Source organism: Propithecus coquereli, unplaced genomic scaffold, assembly GCF_000956105.1.
Source record: "Propithecus coquereli isolate 6110/MARCELLA unplaced genomic scaffold, Pcoq_1.0 Scaffold3, whole genome shotgun sequence".
NCBI classification, from domain to species: Eukaryota; Metazoa; Chordata; class Mammalia; order Primates; family Indriidae; genus Propithecus; species Propithecus coquereli.
In genome coordinates, this window is record NW_012148618.1 from 19,113,034 (window position 1) to 19,131,592 (window position 18,559).

Here is an 18,559-nt window from a genome sequence, read left to right on the forward strand (position 1 = left end):
CGTGGCATGGGGAGGGTGATGCCAAATGAAACCAGGCAGTGTTCCTGAGTTGAGGAGATGAATCTGGAGGTCCTTAAAGGCCAAGGTAGCTAGAATAGAGTTCACAGGGCAGAGCAAAGGACCGAAGAGAGCTGCATAGAGCAAAAGAGCTCTAGAGCTCTGCTGAAGGTCTTCCTCAGCATTCAGATGAGTAGTGATCAGCACATTTGTGCAAGGAAACAAACTACTTGAGGCTGGGGAAAGCACTACCCAAAAGAATTAGAGGGAACAATCCTCAAAGTTCACAGAAGGCCTGGAATTGTGCCTGTCCCCACCAGCCAGACTGGAAAACCTCATAATTCACAGGGAATTGGGTAAAATATCCAGAAGGATCTGTCTCAGTAATGGAGCAAAATTAGCCCTAGACTAACTGCTGCTTAAAAGCTTAAAAGCAAGACTTTGAAAGGGATCAATCTGTTTCCAAGTAATTTAACTGTATTCCAAAACAAAGCTCAAAAATATTTCTAGGAATACAAAAATATCTACACCTAGTAAGGCAAAATTTACAATATCCGGCATCCAATAAAAAATCACCAGGCATTCAATGAAGCAGGAAAATATTACCCATAATGAGAAAGAAACTCAATTTACTGAAATGATCCCCAACTAACACACATGATAGAATTAGTAGATAAGGACATGAAAACAGTTATTATAACTGTAGTCCAGGTGTTCAAAAAACTAGAGGAATGATTAAACTTATTAAGTAGAGACACAGAAGACAGGAAAAAAGACCCAAATAAAACTTTTATAAAGATGAAAACTACAACATCTGGGAAGAAAAGTACACTGGATGGGATTAAAGGCAGATTAGATATTACAGAAGTTTAACGAATTTGAAGGCATAGCAATAGAAACTATCCAAAACAAATATGATCAGTTCTAGAGTTTACTGCATTCTTGTCAGAGATAAATTTTGCTTGCCTCTAGTCAAGCATTTTATTTTATTTTATTTATTTATTTATTTTTTAATTTTCTCTGTTTTTTTTTGTTTTTTGGTTTTTTTTTATTTCAGCATATTATGGGGTAGTCAAGCATTTTAAAAGCTTAAACTCTAGTCACAGGAGAAGGAGGGTTATGTGGACAGAAATAATGGATAGACATAAAAGAAATGTCCATCTGGAGTTGACCGATGGTCAGCTCAGTCCACATAACATACATGACAGGAGCATCATATCACAGTGACAAGAAAGAATAATGGCTAGCAAACATACAAAAAAAATGCTCAACATCTCTAATCATTAGAGAAATGCAAATCAAAACCACATTGAGGTATCACCTAACCCCGGTGAGATTGGCCTCTATCAAAAAAACACAAAACAACAAATGTTGGCGAGGATGTGGAGAGACAGGAACACTTCTACACTGCTGGTGGGACTGCAAATTAGTGCAACCTCTGTGGAAAAGAATTTGGAGATACCTCAGAGAGCTAAAAATAGAAATACCATTTGATCCAGCAATAGCACTATTAGGCATCTACCCAAAAGAGCACAAAACATTCTACAATAAAGACATCTGCACCCGAATGTTTATGGCAGCACAATTCACTATTGCAAGAATGTGGAAACAACCCAAGTGCCCGTCAATCCATGAGTGGATTATCAAAATTTGGTATATGTTTACAATGGAATATTACTCAATCATAAGAAACGACAGTGATCTAGCACCTCTTATACTTTCCTGGATTAAACTTAAGCCCATTATCCAAAGTGGGGCACCACAAGAGCAGAAGAACGGGATCCATTTGTACTCACCATCAAATTGGTACTAACAGATCAACACTAGGTTGATCACATGGCAGAAATACTCCCTAGGGATTAGGGGGATAGGGGGGCAAATCTACAACTAAAGGACACGGGGAGCACTAAAGGGAGAGAATGGCATGCCTTTGGGCGAGGCAAAGTCATAAAGTGTAACTACAATGTTTGTACCCTCATAAAACCCTGGAATAATAAATAAATAAATTAATTAATTAATTAAAAATTTAAAATTTTTAAAACATTTTAAAAGCCCCAAAGATTTAAGGAATTTGGATGAGCTGATTTTGGAACCCATGGTAGTAAAATAATTTTTTTGAAAACTAGATGTTCTTCAATTTGAGAATTAAAAATGATTTAAACGAAATAAAAAATTCTCATTCACATTAAAAAAAAAAAAAAAGAAAGTTGCTTTTTGAATGCTGGCTTTAAAATATGGGTACTATGCCCCTAAATATTCTTACTTTTTCATGGAATCCATCTTTTACTATTCAAACTAACCTTTATGTAATTCATAGTGCTTGTGAATAATCAGACAATCAGACAAGATGGAAAATTCTGCCTTCTTTGCTTACCTACACAAGTCTTCATGTCTTCAGATGCCATGAATCCATCATAACACAAGCACCTGTACTCGCCAGGTATATTTGTACACTGACCGCCATCACAGATATTGGGATTATCTTCACACTCGTCGATGTCTGCAAAGAATAAAACCAACAACCACATGTTGTTGATATTGGTTCCATTATTCAGTGAGAAAATATTAACTGACCCAAGTCAAATAAACTCAACATACTAGCATAAAATTATTAACCCTCAAATCCAAATGAAGCTTTACATAAATTATACCCTCAGGTTATTCTCAGTAAAAAAGGGGAGAACCATTTTCAAGATTCACAATATACTGTTCAAGGACAGTGACCTGCTTAAATGTGTACCATTAAATTAAAAATTTTATCTCTTACTGAGTTTATCATTCAAAAATGATTATGAATCTTGTTTTTCTCATTGTCAAATTATAAATGCCTAAAGTCTATCATCTATTTTACTGCTATTTTAAGGTGAAAATTGTTTGAAATAAGAATATCTACTTAGATGCACTTTTAGTAATAATATTTATTTTTAACAATTAATTTTTATAGCCAAATTTATACCTAGAGCTTTTTTAGGGAAATTTTTCTAGGTCAGATAAAATAATTTTGGTTCCTAAAACCAAATTCTCCTCTTAACCTAATCCAGAATCAAAACCTACATTACCCACTTCATTTCTCATCTCTAGTTGGCTGCACGGCTCTGCTAGCTCAGGGTGATACAATAGAAAGTATAAATTAGAGCAGTGGTTCTCAAACTTCAGCACCCATCCAAGCCTTTTGGACAGATTGTGAAAACAAGAATACTGGGATCCACCCCAGTAGTTTCTAATTCAGTAGATCTGGGATGGGGCCTGAAGTTTTGAATTTTTAACAAGTTCTCAGGTGACGCCAATGTTTCCATGCAAGGAATATGCCTGGAGTAGCACTGAATTAGGCCGAAACATTAAACTCTTTAAAATTCTGATCAGTGAAGGATAATGTATTTTATATTCCATTTATTATTATGTGCCAGGTACTATGCTAAGTTCTGTAAATATTCTTTCACATGGGTGAGCTGAACTCCATTTTACAGATAAGGATTCTGCTGCTAAGTATCTCAATAAAGGACATGAAGTTAAGTTAAAATATGTGACAAGCAAAGATTTGAACCCAAGTTGGTCTGACTCCAAACTAGGCCCGGAACGGCTCTACTTCGGGACCTGTTATTGAGCAATTTCAACACAAGGCTAAAACCTACTCACCAGTGCATGATCTCTGGTCAGGCATTAGTGCGAATCCTGGTTGACAGCTGCATTCATAGCTGCCTTCAGAGTTTGTGCAGAAGGTTTCACAACCGCCATTCATTATGCTGCATTCATCAATGTCTGAAAGAAATGAAATTAATATCACCTTCCGGTATGGTTTGAATGTCTGTCCCCTCCAAAACTCAAGTGGAGATTTAACTGCCATTGTAATGGTATTCAGAGGTGGGACCTTTACGAGGTGATTAGGCCATGAGGGCTGCACCCACTATAAAAGGGCAAGTTCAGCCCCCTCTTCCTCTCTCTCACCTTCTCACCTTGCACCCCAGGATAATGCAGCAAGAAGGCCCATGCTAGATGCTAGCACCTTGATATTGGACTTTCCAGCCCCTAGAACTGTGAGCCAATACATTTCTGTTCATTATAAATTGCCCAGTCTCTGGTATTCTGTTATGCATCACAAAAATGGGCTAAGACACCCTCCTCTGTGTTTATGAGCAAATGTTTAAGGTTTCCAAGCATGAGTCAAGGAAAAGGGGGAAAAAAAAGCAACTCAGGGCAATTGGAAGTCACTGTTTGATTCCTTTAATGAATATTAACTACACACCTACCATGAGAATCTAATAGTGGATGAGACAGACACTATCCCTGCCTCTATAACGATTGCATTGCAGCCTGGGAGACAGACAAACAAATGCATGATACATGATGTGCCCCTTGCAATGCAGAAGTATTTGGTGCTGGGAGAACATATCCCAGTCATGATAATGAACACATGGGTGAGATTCTCTTGGTAACAGATTCAGTTAAAAACTTGAAATTCAGTGTGATTTGCTGAGGTTCCAATCCTTTGCAAGAACCTGAACTGGAGTTCTGAGTTGTCCTGGGCCATGTTTCAGAAGAATTTGGGCTGATTTATGGTTTTGGGTGGAAACCATGTGAGACTTGGCAGTTCCACATGGTATAAACCCCAAACCAGGCAAAAACTGGCAGATTTCACATTTCACTTTGACTTGGGGCACAATAAAGCCACAGGGTTTTCTGTGCCACTCTTCGCAGCACAACTAAACCTACAGAGGGCCAACCACAAAGCAAAATGCTTGTCCCACAAAAACCCATCTTTAAGGAGTGCCAGACGTGGCCTCTTGTTCAATATAAGATATGAACATTCCATGGTCTTCTTTCCAACAGTTATTCTTTGAAATCTTTTGCTGATCTAAACCACTTAAGGGGCAGAAATTTCCCTCTATGCTTTTTTGTCTTTTCCATAGTGTTCACTGTGTTTAGTTTATTTCAGGTGGTTATTTATCACTTGCTGATATACCAGGCAGCAAATGAGCACCGAGTTAGTTATCACTTAGCATATGCATAAACAAAGCATATGCTACTGTCCACTATTTGAAACAGCATGGGTCAAATAATACTTATTAGAGCTACAACATCCTACGTTGGTCATTTAACTGGTTCTTTAAACAGATAAGAGAGGTGAGATTCAAAGATTGGGAGCCACTATAAAAAGAATTTTACTTGCAGGGAAACAAGAAAGATCAGGTAAAAGTAAACAGTGGTGAAAACAGAACTCAGAGTCCATTGCTTGAGTGTTTTAGAAAGAGACTAAATAAAATAAAATAAAATATAGAACTTACCAACACAAAACAGCCTGTCGGGAGTTGAATGGTAGCCAGGGTTGCAGGCACACTGATACTTCCCTATGAGGTTCACACAGCGGCCGTTGGGGCAGAGGTGTGCACTCAGTTCACACTCGTTGATGTCTGTCGAGAAAATAAGAAGAGCAAACATCCAAACGTAAGTTTGTGACTCTGGCGGAGATGTGGGTCAAACGACTGACCACAGGGAAGTGGTGTGAAAGTCTTGCTCCTTACCAATACATGCAGAGATGTTGGGGGACAGCTGATGACCAGACGGGCACTCGCAGCGGAAACTTCCCTCCGTGTTTAGGCAAACGCCTCCTCGGCATAGGAGAGGATCTCTCTGACACTCGTCAATATCTGCGAAATGGAAATGTCTGTGCTGGAGATGGTGGCAGTGTCCTGATCCCCTTTACTGGGCAGAGCACCAACCCCCAGTTGCTGCATGTCCCGGCTGCTAAGGGCTCACAAGCTCCCTTCTTGGAGAACTGCTGTCCACCTCACTCAGAAATGCCTGGGAGGTGAGAGATTATACCCCTGTCCCATGCTGGGGACCACCCGTGGCCAATAACTGATTGCACTGACATGGGAGTATAAAATCCTCACCTCCCTGTCTCAAGGTGGGACAACTCTGTTGCCATTCACACTCCAGAACTCCCTATAGGATCAGACTGAGGCTAAAATGCAAAAAAAATCATGGCGTATCTTCCTCGCTTTCACTAACCTGCTCCCCTCACTTCCTAACAGGTTCCTCCTGAGATCACTCACTCGAAAAAAAAAATCACCTTTTGCAAGAATCCCCATTTCAGACTTTGTTTCCAGGGAACTAGAGCTAAGGCAACCAGCTTCATCAATCTCCTTTTCTAGAAATGTTGCAAAGAAACCCTGCAACGGGACCTCTGCTGTAGTTTCTGTTTGAATTGTTCTCTGTTCATCTGGGGTGTCTATTCCAGGTGTTAAACTCACTTCTCAAGGACCCACAACTGGCCTCCGAGGTCACCCACAACCCCACAGCATGAATTCCCTCATTCCTTCGGCCTGTCAGTCTCCCTCTGCTGCAGACTGATTCCTGACTCACTGGTCTTCCTGCTACCGGGGCGGCAGGAAGAACCTGGGATACGGGCCCTGAGTCATCGAAGCTTCACGGACTCCTCTTCCTGTGCTGAGCAAATGACCACAAACTCACCCATGCAGTTCTTCATCATCATGAATCCACTTTCATAGCCTTCGTCGCACTTGCATTCAAAGTCCCCTGGGGTGTTCACACACTGGCCTCGGCCACAGAGGTCAGGAGATATGCGGCATTCGTCAATGTCTGCACGAAAACAGCAAGTGGCAGCAAGTGAGCAACAGGACAACCTTAATTCTTATGGCAGTATGTTGAAGATCAAGAATGTTAACGGAAGTTCCCTCTCCTGCCCCTTGAGGCCCATTCACTGACCTGTGCAGTTCCTTTCTTCGGAATCAAGAGCAAAGCCACTGTCACACCTGCACTTGAAGCTGCCAATGGTGTTTCTGCACTTGCCGTGGGTGCAGAGGCTGGGTATCATCTTGCACTCATTGATATCTTCAAGAAAAATAAAATGTGGGGGGAAAAGTTTATGAGCAGCCAGTTAGGAGGTCTCAGTACCTACCATTTTAAACCAGAAGGTTGGAAGGTCTTGACTTAAGGTCTTGGCAATACTCATTTCAAAGAATGTGTGATGATCCATGAGAAACATGACTTTGTAAACATTTCTGGTCTTTTAAACGTCTACATTCCATAAAGCATTGTTAGAGAAGCAAAGAGTGTGTTTATTGGACTTCTAGGGCCCAGAATATTGCCTGATACATAGCAAACACTTTATAACTATCTGCTGAATGAATGAATAAAATATTCTAAACTCCTAGTTTAGAATAAAGTTTAATTTACTATACTTAAAGCAGTTAGAAGAGAAGATTATTAGAATAAACTGTCCCACAGCAACCAGCTGAATGTGTAGTAGAATGAGATATTCATTTAGTGTTCTTTGATGCTTTCTTCGATATACCAAAAATATAAGAATTTTAAGATGTCATTTATAATTTAAATTGTTTGCAAATAACCTGTACTATTTAAAAACATTTTCTCAATATTCCATACCATTAAGACTTCATTAATATAATTTAAAGAGCTTCTCATAGGCTAGGAGACTCTGCATTTGTGTAACATGGGTTACATGTTACCTCTTACAGGAGCTTTTCCGAAGCATGACCTAGAGCTCAAGAAATACAAATTCATTTCTACCTACTGCCATGTGAGACAGAACTGGCAGATTAAATCTCAAGAACATCAAGTCCTTCAGCAGCAATGAATTGCCACAGCCTTTGGAAACAAATTATTCAAGTGCCTTTGAATTTACTTAAAAGACACTTAAGAAGGCCATCTAGAAACTATCTTTCCACACACAACAATTTTAACCCCCAGGGCTTCCTGGACCAAAATCTCAGGGGAAAAAAAAAAAAAAGAAGTCTATACTTTTCTACACAAAGGTAATTATATAATTCAGAAAGTAAAAAAAAATCCATGCTGAGATGATCAAGTAAAGTTCTGGAATCATAAAAATGCATCCTGTTGGTCTAAAAAGAAAAGCAGTCAACTATTGAAAACACTGTACCTTTGAAGAAAGGTTTTCCATTTGTAATTTCTTTTGTGGCAAATCCGGGTCCTCTGGGACAGAGCTCGTCATACTCAGGGGTATTTCTCACAGGACACTCCTCACATTCCTCGGTACCCCAGGCTGCCCCAACAGAGCAGCAGCAGGCGTCCATGCGGTGGCGGCCAGCGATAGGCAGGGTGCACTCCTCCTCCTCATACCTCAGGAAGCAGGTTTCTAGGCGGATATCTGTCAAAGGGAACCAAGGGAGGCTGAGGAGAGCTAATTTGTTTTCACTGCCCCAGACTGCCAACATTTTACTGGGCAAAGTACAGCATACAAAATAATTTGCTATATACTTAACTGACTGGAATTAATTTTTTTTCCTCATAAGAAACCCAGGCTGTGTGGTAGGAATTCCTGCTTAATAAAGACTCCCTTCTCGTTGCCAACCCATATTTGCACTTCCTATTTCTGAAAAGTTCCCATTCAATTTTAGGTATTTTCTAATCATTCTACACAAGCAGCAGTATTCTGAGGGATCCCACCATGCTATTTTGGGAGATGTCTTCTCCTGTACAGACATGCCTATCACTGATGTTTGCACTCCAGGATGTCTTGGCGTCTCTTCTATAGCCAAAAGCAAACCACACTCTCTATCGTTGGAGCATGTCCAAGCTAGCTCAATCACCTTCTTCTCAGACCCACTTCATTTCTGGCAAGGTAGAATGGTGAACTACGGAATGAGGACTGCCCTCCTTGAGATTAAAGAGGAAAAACAGCAAAGAAAAGCTGATATTTACTCTTCTTCTCAAATATTTCTTTCAGCTCAACATGTGCTTATGTGCATATTCTTCGGGACACACGTGAGATACTTCTATCTCAAATTCATGGGACCCCAAATTCATGGGATTGTGAGGAACAGTTGAAAGACCAGAGGTCAAAAGACCCAGATTTTGGTCCTTCTGCAGCTAAGCCACTCATCTTAGATAAATTATTACTCCTGAACCTGAATTTCAACATCTGTTAAATGATGCTGCACCCATCTCTCAGGAGGTGCTATGAAGCTCAAATGAGATTATGCATCTGAAATTTATATTATAAAGTGTAATTCAAACTCAAGACATATCTTCCTTCTCTGTCTCCTTCACAATGTGGTCATTAGTAATTCACCTAAGTGCCTGAGCTTTTGTTAGAAAGCTTTTGAAGCCTGCTGGGAAACTTTACATTCAGGTTGTCTATATTAAGAGAGAGACTTTTTAAATGAATCCTAAATAAAACATGGAAGCATCTTTCAACTGAAAAACCTGGAAGAAGTTTCTCATTAAATACTGATTCCTCCTAAACAAAGAAACTCTCTGAGACTCAAAATGGGATTAACTGACATCCTGAATTACAAAAACACTCTAGGCTCTGAATTCCTCTTCTATTCCATACTATTTACACAACAAAGCATAAAGTTCTATATCTAAAGGTTTGTTAGCTCTAATTTGTATGTGATCAAAATCCCTTAACTGCATACCACTCTCTTAACCACCTACGGTGGCCTTCACTAAGGATGCTCTTCAGAGTAATGTGGTTACAGATACCCAGTACAGCTGAGCAACATTTCTAGAGTCATAGACTCAGAAACCAGTGATCCAAAGGACATATTCCAGGCAGTCAGAAGCCATAGTAGTAAAACCAGAATAAGTCTGCCAGACCTCACAAGTATGACTGTGGGATCTCAAACTTGCTGCCACCGCGAGCCCTTAGGGGCTTAGGAATTAGAGTCTAAGAACCTAGAGTTCTAGGCTCTGTGTCCAGACTTTTCCACACCATTGGGATAAAATGATTGGGCCTGAGGACCCCACTTGGGTTCTAGCAGGTGGCATGGAGAATCCTACCACAACTAGCAGTGACAATTGCCCTGGGCTCCCTCAAGTTCACTCTTCAGGGCAGTGGCACCTTCACTCATGATACCCACAGTGTTTCCTGCAAGGACCTGTCCTTCTAGTCAATGGCAGACATGAGTAGAAGACATGGGCTACCGTTTCTAATTATGCGTAAATGTTGTTGTTCTTCCCACCACTCACCTTGTATTTTATAGTCCATGGTGTATAGGGGCACATTTAAGAGGTCTGGAATGATAACTGTGGTGGTAGCAATTTAAGGAATAGTTACATATCAACAAAGGACTAAAGTTTCTCCTCACTAACATGCTCCTGACAGTTGAAAACACGTTAGTGATAAAAAGCAAAGAGCTTGAGTTAGGAAGACTGTGGTCAAGGAAGCCATCATGGATCCTAATGGAGAGGCTGAGTTTGGGGGTGTTTGTCTGTACTTCAAACCAAATGTTTGGCTAACTGAGTTTTGTTTACAAAAACAATGAGCTCACTATTTACCAAGGCAGATTCTTCCTGTGGCATCCAAAGTCATTCCACTGGGACACTGACACTTGAATGATCCCCTAGTGTTAACACATAGGCCATTTTTGCACACCCCTGGGAACACTTCACATTCATCTATATCTAAAAAGAAAAAAAAGCATGAAGTTAATATATCTTTATAATATCATTCTACCTTATTATGCTCATGGAGTCATAATTATTCTCCATTTTGAACCTGGTAAGTTCACAAAACTAGTTTGCCTCCAAATAGTTCAAGCAAGATTTCTGGGATGTCTGAAGAGTCACTAGACTGAGCCCTCCTATTACCAAAGATATAATAGTTTCTCTATTGGTCTCAAGGAATAACTTTTGAGTTGTGGAGACAGAGAGCTGGTGTGAGTTTTGGGGGACAGCTCTGGTAGCTGTGGACATCTCAGGTAAGGTTACCAGGGGCCATATAATTTGCTTTATGAGACCAGATGTCGGGAAATAAATAGAGAAACAAAAACCTGGTCTTTCAAACTAGCAAAACAGAAACAGCTTGAAGGTGAGCACAGAAAAAATTCCCACTGAGGAATATGTGGGCCAATGAAGAGTCTCTTTCAAGAAGTGTCGAGAAGTCATCAGAAAGTGTGTAACTAATTCTATATCAGCAATGGTCTCAGGCTGTTCTGTCGATGCCTTGGTGGTGTCCCAGCTTGGGTTAAGGAGAGTCAAAAGATGCTCATGTTCATTTATTCATCGTTGACCCAATCTCTCTCAAATGTACCAGTCCCTCCCAGTTTGCTTAATGGAGAGCAATATGTTCTCTGCACTTAATTTGGAAAAATATTCACCACCAAGTTAATCCAAAGAAAGGCACTTACTTGCCAATGCCAAAAAAAGGGAATATTAGCTAAGAAACTCATACACACGATGTCTCTATTTAGAAGAAATAATTTTCCAAGACAGGAATGTTAAAAAAAAATATTCTAAATATTTCCTTTTAAGAGAGATAAATAAATGGGGAGGGGGTAGAATCTACCTTTTTGGGTTCTTTTGTTCTAACAAGTCCTGGCCACTTGTACACCAAAATGTGCTGCTGAGGTCAGATAAGTTATTATATTAGCAGTGGGTCTGGACCAGAGAAAGGCCAAAGGATTCAGTCATCATTTGGAAAGCAAGACCTTGGGTGGGGGTTGTAATGTTTCTCTTTGTTTTAGCAGGGAAAAAACTTCATTTCATTCCACATATGGGACTAATTGCTGTTTTTAAAATTTTTCAGCTGCTGTGTCATGTCAGGTTGTGTTAGTCACCATGACCTATGTCTATCTGGGACTTCGTGAGAAAGAACTGCAGCAAACTGGAGTGAATCCACATAGACCTTCAGAAAAGAGGCAATGGAGTGCATCCTTCTAAATCATCCACGACCATGAAACAAATAAACAAAAAACCCCAGGGCAAACCAAGAGAAATGCAAATTTTACAGCCTCATCAAAAACTTCCTGTCTGTCTCTTCCTGATAGATAGTAGGTCAGCTATGGTCAGCCTAAAACATTTTCAGCCACCCTGTCCTTTAGTCATAGTGATCTGACACTGGCAATAGCATATATATGCTTGTGAAATTAACATCTGTTCTGTTCCGCAGTTCTTATTATTTTTTTCTCTGCTACGTATTTCTCACTGTGAAGTTACATGACAGCTTTATCCAGTCCAAACTAACACAAGCATTCTTTATGCATGAAAAATTTATGGTTTATAAACAATGAGAAATACCTTCACATTGTGTTCCTTTAATTCTTGAGTACCCTTTACCACAAATGGGATCTGTTAAAAAAAAAAAAAAAACAAATTTAAGATAATAATATCCAGACTTTGTAGTTACGAAATAGTATAAGAAACATGAGAGAGGACCTGAAACCTGAATTAGATTTTGTTGCTATGAATAAATATGAGATAACAAAGTATTTCTGAGACTGCATAGGTGAGGAAGAGGAATAATGAAATGTCTCCTCAAATAAAGTTCAATTCCTCTAAGACACCCTAAAAGACACAAAGGTACCCTATAGAGCATGCTCGGGTGAGAGCTAAGAGGTAAACTGAATATAGATTACTCTCTTCCTATTATCCTGAAAACAGGAATCACACCATAGGATTACTGTAACATAAATATAGAAAACACGGTCTAGAATTTGGAGATCTCATGCCCTGCAGCATTCGCACTACATAAATTCACACATTTATATATTCAAACACTGAATCAACAAAACCCTGAAAAATTCTCTCGAACCTCAGCTTCCCAACAGACTTAGAAGTTCACCAGAAATCGTTAGGAAGTTTAGTCATGAATACTGATTTCTTTACACCAATTAGCTTTTTGTAAGAGAATTTGTACCTGTAAAAAGCCCAGGACCCCTAACCACGAGGTTCCCAAGAGAGCCAGTAGGAACTGGTGCTCCAGAGAAGCAGCACTAGCTAACCACGTTACAGTGTGGTTACCGAAGCACGTAAAATTGTTGTCCTTGACGCTTATTTCCCATTCAGCAGTATGCTTCATTGAGGTCATTGGAAGTAAGTCGTTTAAAATTCCCATGTGAACCTAACTAAACACAGTACTAGGCTTCCCCTTTTCATGCAGAGATCAAAGGGTAGCATAGGAGCCACAGCATGGGTTTCTCTTACCAACTTGGCACAGGGTGCAGGGGCTCCCCCAGGCAGCACCAAGGGAGGAGCAGCACTGGGACTTCAAGGTGGCTCCGTTGATGTTGATCTCACACCGCCCGTTGATGACAGTCTGCCAGCAAGTACCCTTGATGGTTTCTGCAGACAAGGAAATAATATTTAATAGAATCTATGTCAACAATCTAAACATGCACATTGGAATTACAGCAAGAATGGCACTAAGAAACAAGCAATAATGATAGTTTTTAATGTTGTTTTCATTCTTAAATTCTTTTGCAGTAAAAGCTGACACTAAGGATAGCAGCATTGGTAAACATAGAAAAGTCATTCTAAGAAGGATAAATACCTATGCAGATGGTTTTTGTTGGATCCAAAGTACTTTCAGAAGAACATTCACAAATAAAAGAGCCTGGGCTGTTCTTGCAGACTCCATTAATGCAAGGACTTGATTCACATTCGTCGATGTCTGAAACAAAAACAGGTCTACATTACTGCTAAAAGCTACTCTTGGGCCTAAATGAGTAGGCCTGAATTGCTACCACATATTTTTCATTAGATAGCAAAGCTGACCTAAATGGATTTTTCTAAACGAGATGGAATGCCAAAATAGTAATTGAGCATATCTCCAAAGTATAGACTCCAGAACTTGACTGCATCTTTGTAGTCAGAAAATCTGGAGCAAATGTAGATGTGATTTCTGAGTTATTAATTCAAATAGCATATATAGTATTTTCTTAATGTATTAAACAATGGCAAATAAATGCCAACTGAGGAAAACTGCAAAACGAAACTTTTAAATGGCATTTAAGTGCAAAATAAATGGCAAATAAAATGCCAATTGCAGGTAAATACCATCAGTGGTTTACAAAGTGTGTACAAATGCCATTTAGAACAACGGAATTTCAACTAAATTGGCATCACTGTCTAAATTACAAGTGACTCTAATTTATTCTTATGGTTTCCTAATGGCATTCCAAAAGGTAGCAAAGTACACAGTATAAGAACAAAAATATGGTTTACCTTCACAGGTTTTTAGGTCAGGTTTATATACAAATCCTTTGGGGCAGGTACAGACAAAACTTCCAGGAGTGTTTCTACATTGTCCATTGTCACAAAGTAGACTGTTCAGTACACATTCATTAATATCTGGAAAGTCAATGAAGATGAACATTTAAAAGAGTCCATCCCTTGCCTGCAACTTTTTTGCTCTTCTAGGTTAGGTCTTTAAAGTCATAACAATATAATCGATTCAAGCAAAGAGGCAAAACTCCTGTACTATTGGTTTTTGCCTAAATTACCTCATTTTAGGAAAATAGGGGCTTGAACTGGTTTCTAAACTAGCTATTTACAAAGCCTACAGTCACCAGACACTATTTAATTCACTTCTTTCTTTAGCAGGAAAAAAATCCTGGATTTGCTGGAAATCATTAATCTTTACTTTATATAACTGCTTCATTGTGTCAGAATTAAGAGGACTAATCTTATTGATTTGAGGAACTAAATAAATATTTAGAAAGTGTGGTCCATCTTTGATATGTATTAGTTCCAGGATGGGTGTTTCTTCCTTACAATAATTTAAGTTGTCTGCAGTTATGTTTATAAAGTATGAAGCAATCTGTAGAGTTTATACTTGTCATTGGGAGTTTAGATTCATGATCCAGAGAGCTGAGGAAAACTCCTTGCTTTTAGCCGAATAATATGACTGTCTGAAACGAAATCCAACTTTAAGGTACGTATTAGTTAGATAATTTTGGAAATGTAGAAATTATGCAGTTTGTTATCTTCCTTTAAGCTCAATTACATCCCGCAGCCCAGAAAACAGGCTAGACTTTGAAAGAAATTTTTTACACATTGAGAGATTCCAATTATTAATAGATCATCATTTGACAGTTATTAGCCCTAACATAAAGGATATACAAATTTAGCACTGGGAAACTACATGGTTCACAGCAGTAAATACACTTAAATCAGTAACATATTTATAAAGCACTTAAAATATGGAAAAATCAAGTGTGAAGTGATATTATTATCTGGGCAAACAGCATGCTGAGAATTCTATCAAAATAATATAAGGAACGTTAATGCTTTCTCCAAGGGTCCCCAGCACCAGAGGGCATCAGATGGTAAAGTAAGACACATGACAAATAAAATAGCTTGATGTCCAGGGACATATGAGGGTAGGAACTTTCTTCTCTTGGGTCAGAACATATAGTTCTGATGGCTGGATGGAAAACAGTTCAGTCCAGCACTCAACAAGTAGTTGGTATTTGCTAGATTACATGTTGTGTTGAAAGAATGAAAGACGTTTTGTTTATTTCAGTCTGCATCATCTCTGAATAATTACATGTTCCAAAAACATAGACTAGTACCTTAGACCAGCACCTTCCAAAAATACCACCAATGGCAGGTGAGAGGAAGCTCCTAACTCTTAAACCCTACATGGATTTAAAAAGTAAAAAATATATTTGAGATCTCCTATTTTATCTTAAAGCTTATTCATTTTCATCCTACTCCATAAAAGTATGTTTGCTTGTGTGTAGAAGATGTTTTGCCTCCACAGTGAAATGATGCACCATCTTACATTCTGGTTTTAGTACCTTCTGACATATTCCCATGAGTATGAATATCATCAGTTTTGAAGCTCAACTTCAGGGAACTTTAGGTAGTATGTCCCCACACTACAGAACGAGCAATGCATTTCAGAAAATACGAATTTAGGAGGATGTTGAAGAAAAACCATTAGCAGCTTTAGTGCCCATTTGACCATTTCCTTCCCAACCAAATGATTTACTTAGTTATTAGCCAATACCTTCATTAAGAATTGTTAGAGCATCAAAAATGGTGTGTGTTAATCTTAACAGAGCATTTATCACTGAAAATGAGCTGTATTTTGTCTGCTTAAATCTAGTAAGTGGCTGGGAGAAGAGCTGCTTCTCTCAGTAAAAACAAGGATGACTTTGTAGCCACATAAGAATGGCTTTTACATATCTAAGGAGCTTCTCTTTTAAGGAGTGAATCTGCTACATCATTATTGATAAAGTGTCAAGATTCAGTTATGTAATTTTTTGCTAATAAAAACATGTATATGCTATGCCAACAACCAAAGTGTAAAGCATCCATTTGCCCAGTCCTCTAAGCTACTCAAGAACAGTCTTCTCCAAGTAACAAAAGGAGGAATGCAATATGCATGAAATGTCTTGGGAAACAGGTAAAACTTCTTACCAACACAGTTTTTCCCAGTTGAATCTACTTCATATCCTGAATTGCATATACATTTGTAGGTCCCACGAAGATTTTCACAAATTCCATTTGGGCAAATATCAGGATCTAAGGCACATTCATTTATATCTGCACCACAAAAAGTTTAAAATCAATTAACATTCTAAAATAAACATCAAATGAACTGTCAAAAATATAACATTACAATAAATGTAATGACCTAAGGACCTCTTGAATAATAGTGATAATAAAAAAGGTTTCACTTGGAAGAGAATGCTTGATCCCCTTTTCTTATGGTAAGTTATTCTGAGTCAAATCTTTCTTCCACTAGTCCCTAAGAAGAACTTGGCATTTGTGCTGGAAATACAAGATTATCAATCCTTAATCAAGCTGAAGGAGACCTCCCAGAAGTCTCCTGGTCCAAGCACCAAGATGGAAAAGTGGATCAACTGCAGAGCCCAAGTCCCTACAACTGGTCTCCCTGTCACCAGCCCCTCCCTCTTCAATCTACCTCCCACACTGCCACTGTTCCTAACGTCCTAGAAACAAGGTGACAATGTCATTCCCATGGTCAACCTTTTGTAGGTTCGATAATATCCTCAAGATTAAATTAAAATATGAATCCTTTATTTACTCCAAATTTCTCCCTCTTCCATGAACATACAAGTCCCTTTTCACTCTGTGTCAGGAATGCCTGAAGCAGGCCCATTCATTGGCCAAAAGCCAGCTCAAACACCACATGCTCTGAAAAAGCCTCTGCTACTCTGCCCAGATGACGCGGGGTGACGCGGGGTCCTCCCTCTTCTGTGCTCTCACAGACTGAGGTGGGCTTTCCTAGGCAAGGGTGACGCAGAATGACAATTGGTGAATGGGTAGTCTCAAATTCTGGTCGCCTGACCCTTCTATAAATCAGGGCTGATTTTTTTTGTTCTTCTCCAAGACCCTATCACAATTTATTTATTCCCCACTAACTCTTTATTCATTATAAATTTCCTTACTTCTTCTCATTCCTCCTCCAAATACCCCCTCCCATCTTCATTCAAATATAATGATGAAATTAATCGTGTTGAATGAACTGACAATCAATTCGGCCAGTCCACTTTTTCCCCCCGGAACTCTCCTGAAACAAAATATTTAGCTTTATATTAATAAAAGAATCCCTTCTACCTTCTTCTCACCTATTTTTACACTTGTTCCAATTCTCCCTTTTAACTTTAATTATTTTTGTGGCACCAATATTTCTCTAGTTCTAACTCCTACACTTAAATATTTCATTCTCTTTCAACTCAATTAATTGCTGTCACTGCTTGTTAAAAAATATGATGGCTCTCTTTTGCCACCTTATAATGACTGAGCACCTGACCGTTAAGAAATCATTCAGAATGTAGACAGATAATGGTTCACCCAGCCTATAATCGTGATTGTACTTGATAGTGGAAGATCCAAAGGAGGGTCAGGCTGCCAAGCCATTATATCTCATCCACGGGCACCCTTCAACTGCCCTGGGAGCCCAGTCCCCTCAGTGGCCCAGCCCCACACCCACACCCAGCAATCCTAGAGCTCAGTGTACCATGGCTGCTCTGCCATTGGGGGATTCTAGATGTCTGAGATACACCATGCAGTGATGGCCAGAGAGGGAGTCAGGCCAGACTGGTGTAAAGGGACCAACTGGAAACCCACAGGAAGGCCCGATGCTGCCTCTGCACATGCTTAAGGTAGTAAATTTTGAAACAAATCCTTACCGCTGCCTGCTGATGTCATTCCTGGACCGCTGCTGCAGAGTGCCTGATATTCCGCTGCAATAAATTAACAGATAGTAAATGATTCCCTTGTTTGCAGAACAGGTCGATCCTGCCCTTGGCTTTGCACACATCATTTCCTCTAAAGTGAGTAGAACCCGATATAAAGTGGTAACAGAAAAGGAGGCATCTCCGGGGGGAGTCACCTTTAAACCAGGCTCCCATTTTAAAGGCTCCGCCTCACTGAGGAAAACCACTTTTAAGGATACAGGCAAGTTATGGCAATTCCTTGCACAAAGCACTTTCGGAAAAGGTGTTTTTCCTATAACTTGATTTTGTTCACCAGGGAACACTTTACACTTAAAGTGTAATGTGCCTGTTAAAATGTGGTTTCTTAACTATTAATAAAACTTTCTCCCACCATCTTGGGAATAATTTTGTTTCTCAGTACTAGCTGTTTTTTCAGTACAATCAAGTCCTTAACATTTCCTCATTTCTCTCTGCAAATTCTCTAGCCTACCCTCACAAGAACAAGAGTATGTACTCTCGCATTTAAGTGCATTTTTAAAGTTAATACTTATCAGAAAACTGCACTCATTCTCTGTGATATAGCCATAGGGAAAGTATTGCTTTATGCTAAAACTGTGGGATCTTATTGAAGAAACTGAGGTACA

General features: G+C 39.3%; 1 protein-coding gene across 1 annotated transcript in view; it reads right to left on the bottom strand.

Annotated features, from left to right (window-relative positions):
* The window catches only part of FBN1 (fibrillin 1), a 228,476-nt gene that overhangs the window by 68,595 nt on the left and 141,322 nt on the right, over positions 1 to 18,559 (bottom strand). The window contains exons 17-30 of the mRNA XM_012649439.1: positions 17,889 to 17,942; positions 16,150 to 16,275; positions 13,948 to 14,073; positions 13,274 to 13,393; positions 12,928 to 13,065; positions 12,022 to 12,072; positions 10,282 to 10,407; positions 7,919 to 8,146; positions 6,724 to 6,849; positions 6,469 to 6,597; positions 5,517 to 5,642; positions 5,280 to 5,405; positions 3,634 to 3,756; positions 2,372 to 2,497 (exon numbers count right to left, since the gene is read on the bottom strand). Coding sequence (XP_012504893.1) covers positions 2,372 to 2,497; positions 3,634 to 3,756; positions 5,280 to 5,405; positions 5,517 to 5,642; positions 6,469 to 6,597; positions 6,724 to 6,849; positions 7,919 to 8,146; positions 10,282 to 10,407; positions 12,022 to 12,072; positions 12,928 to 13,065; positions 13,274 to 13,393; positions 13,948 to 14,073; positions 16,150 to 16,275; positions 17,889 to 17,942 — 1,725 coding nt within the window. The remainder of the gene's footprint in view (positions 1 to 2,371; positions 2,498 to 3,633; positions 3,757 to 5,279; positions 5,406 to 5,516; positions 5,643 to 6,468; positions 6,598 to 6,723; positions 6,850 to 7,918; positions 8,147 to 10,281; positions 10,408 to 12,021; positions 12,073 to 12,927; positions 13,066 to 13,273; positions 13,394 to 13,947; positions 14,074 to 16,149; positions 16,276 to 17,888; positions 17,943 to 18,559) is intronic.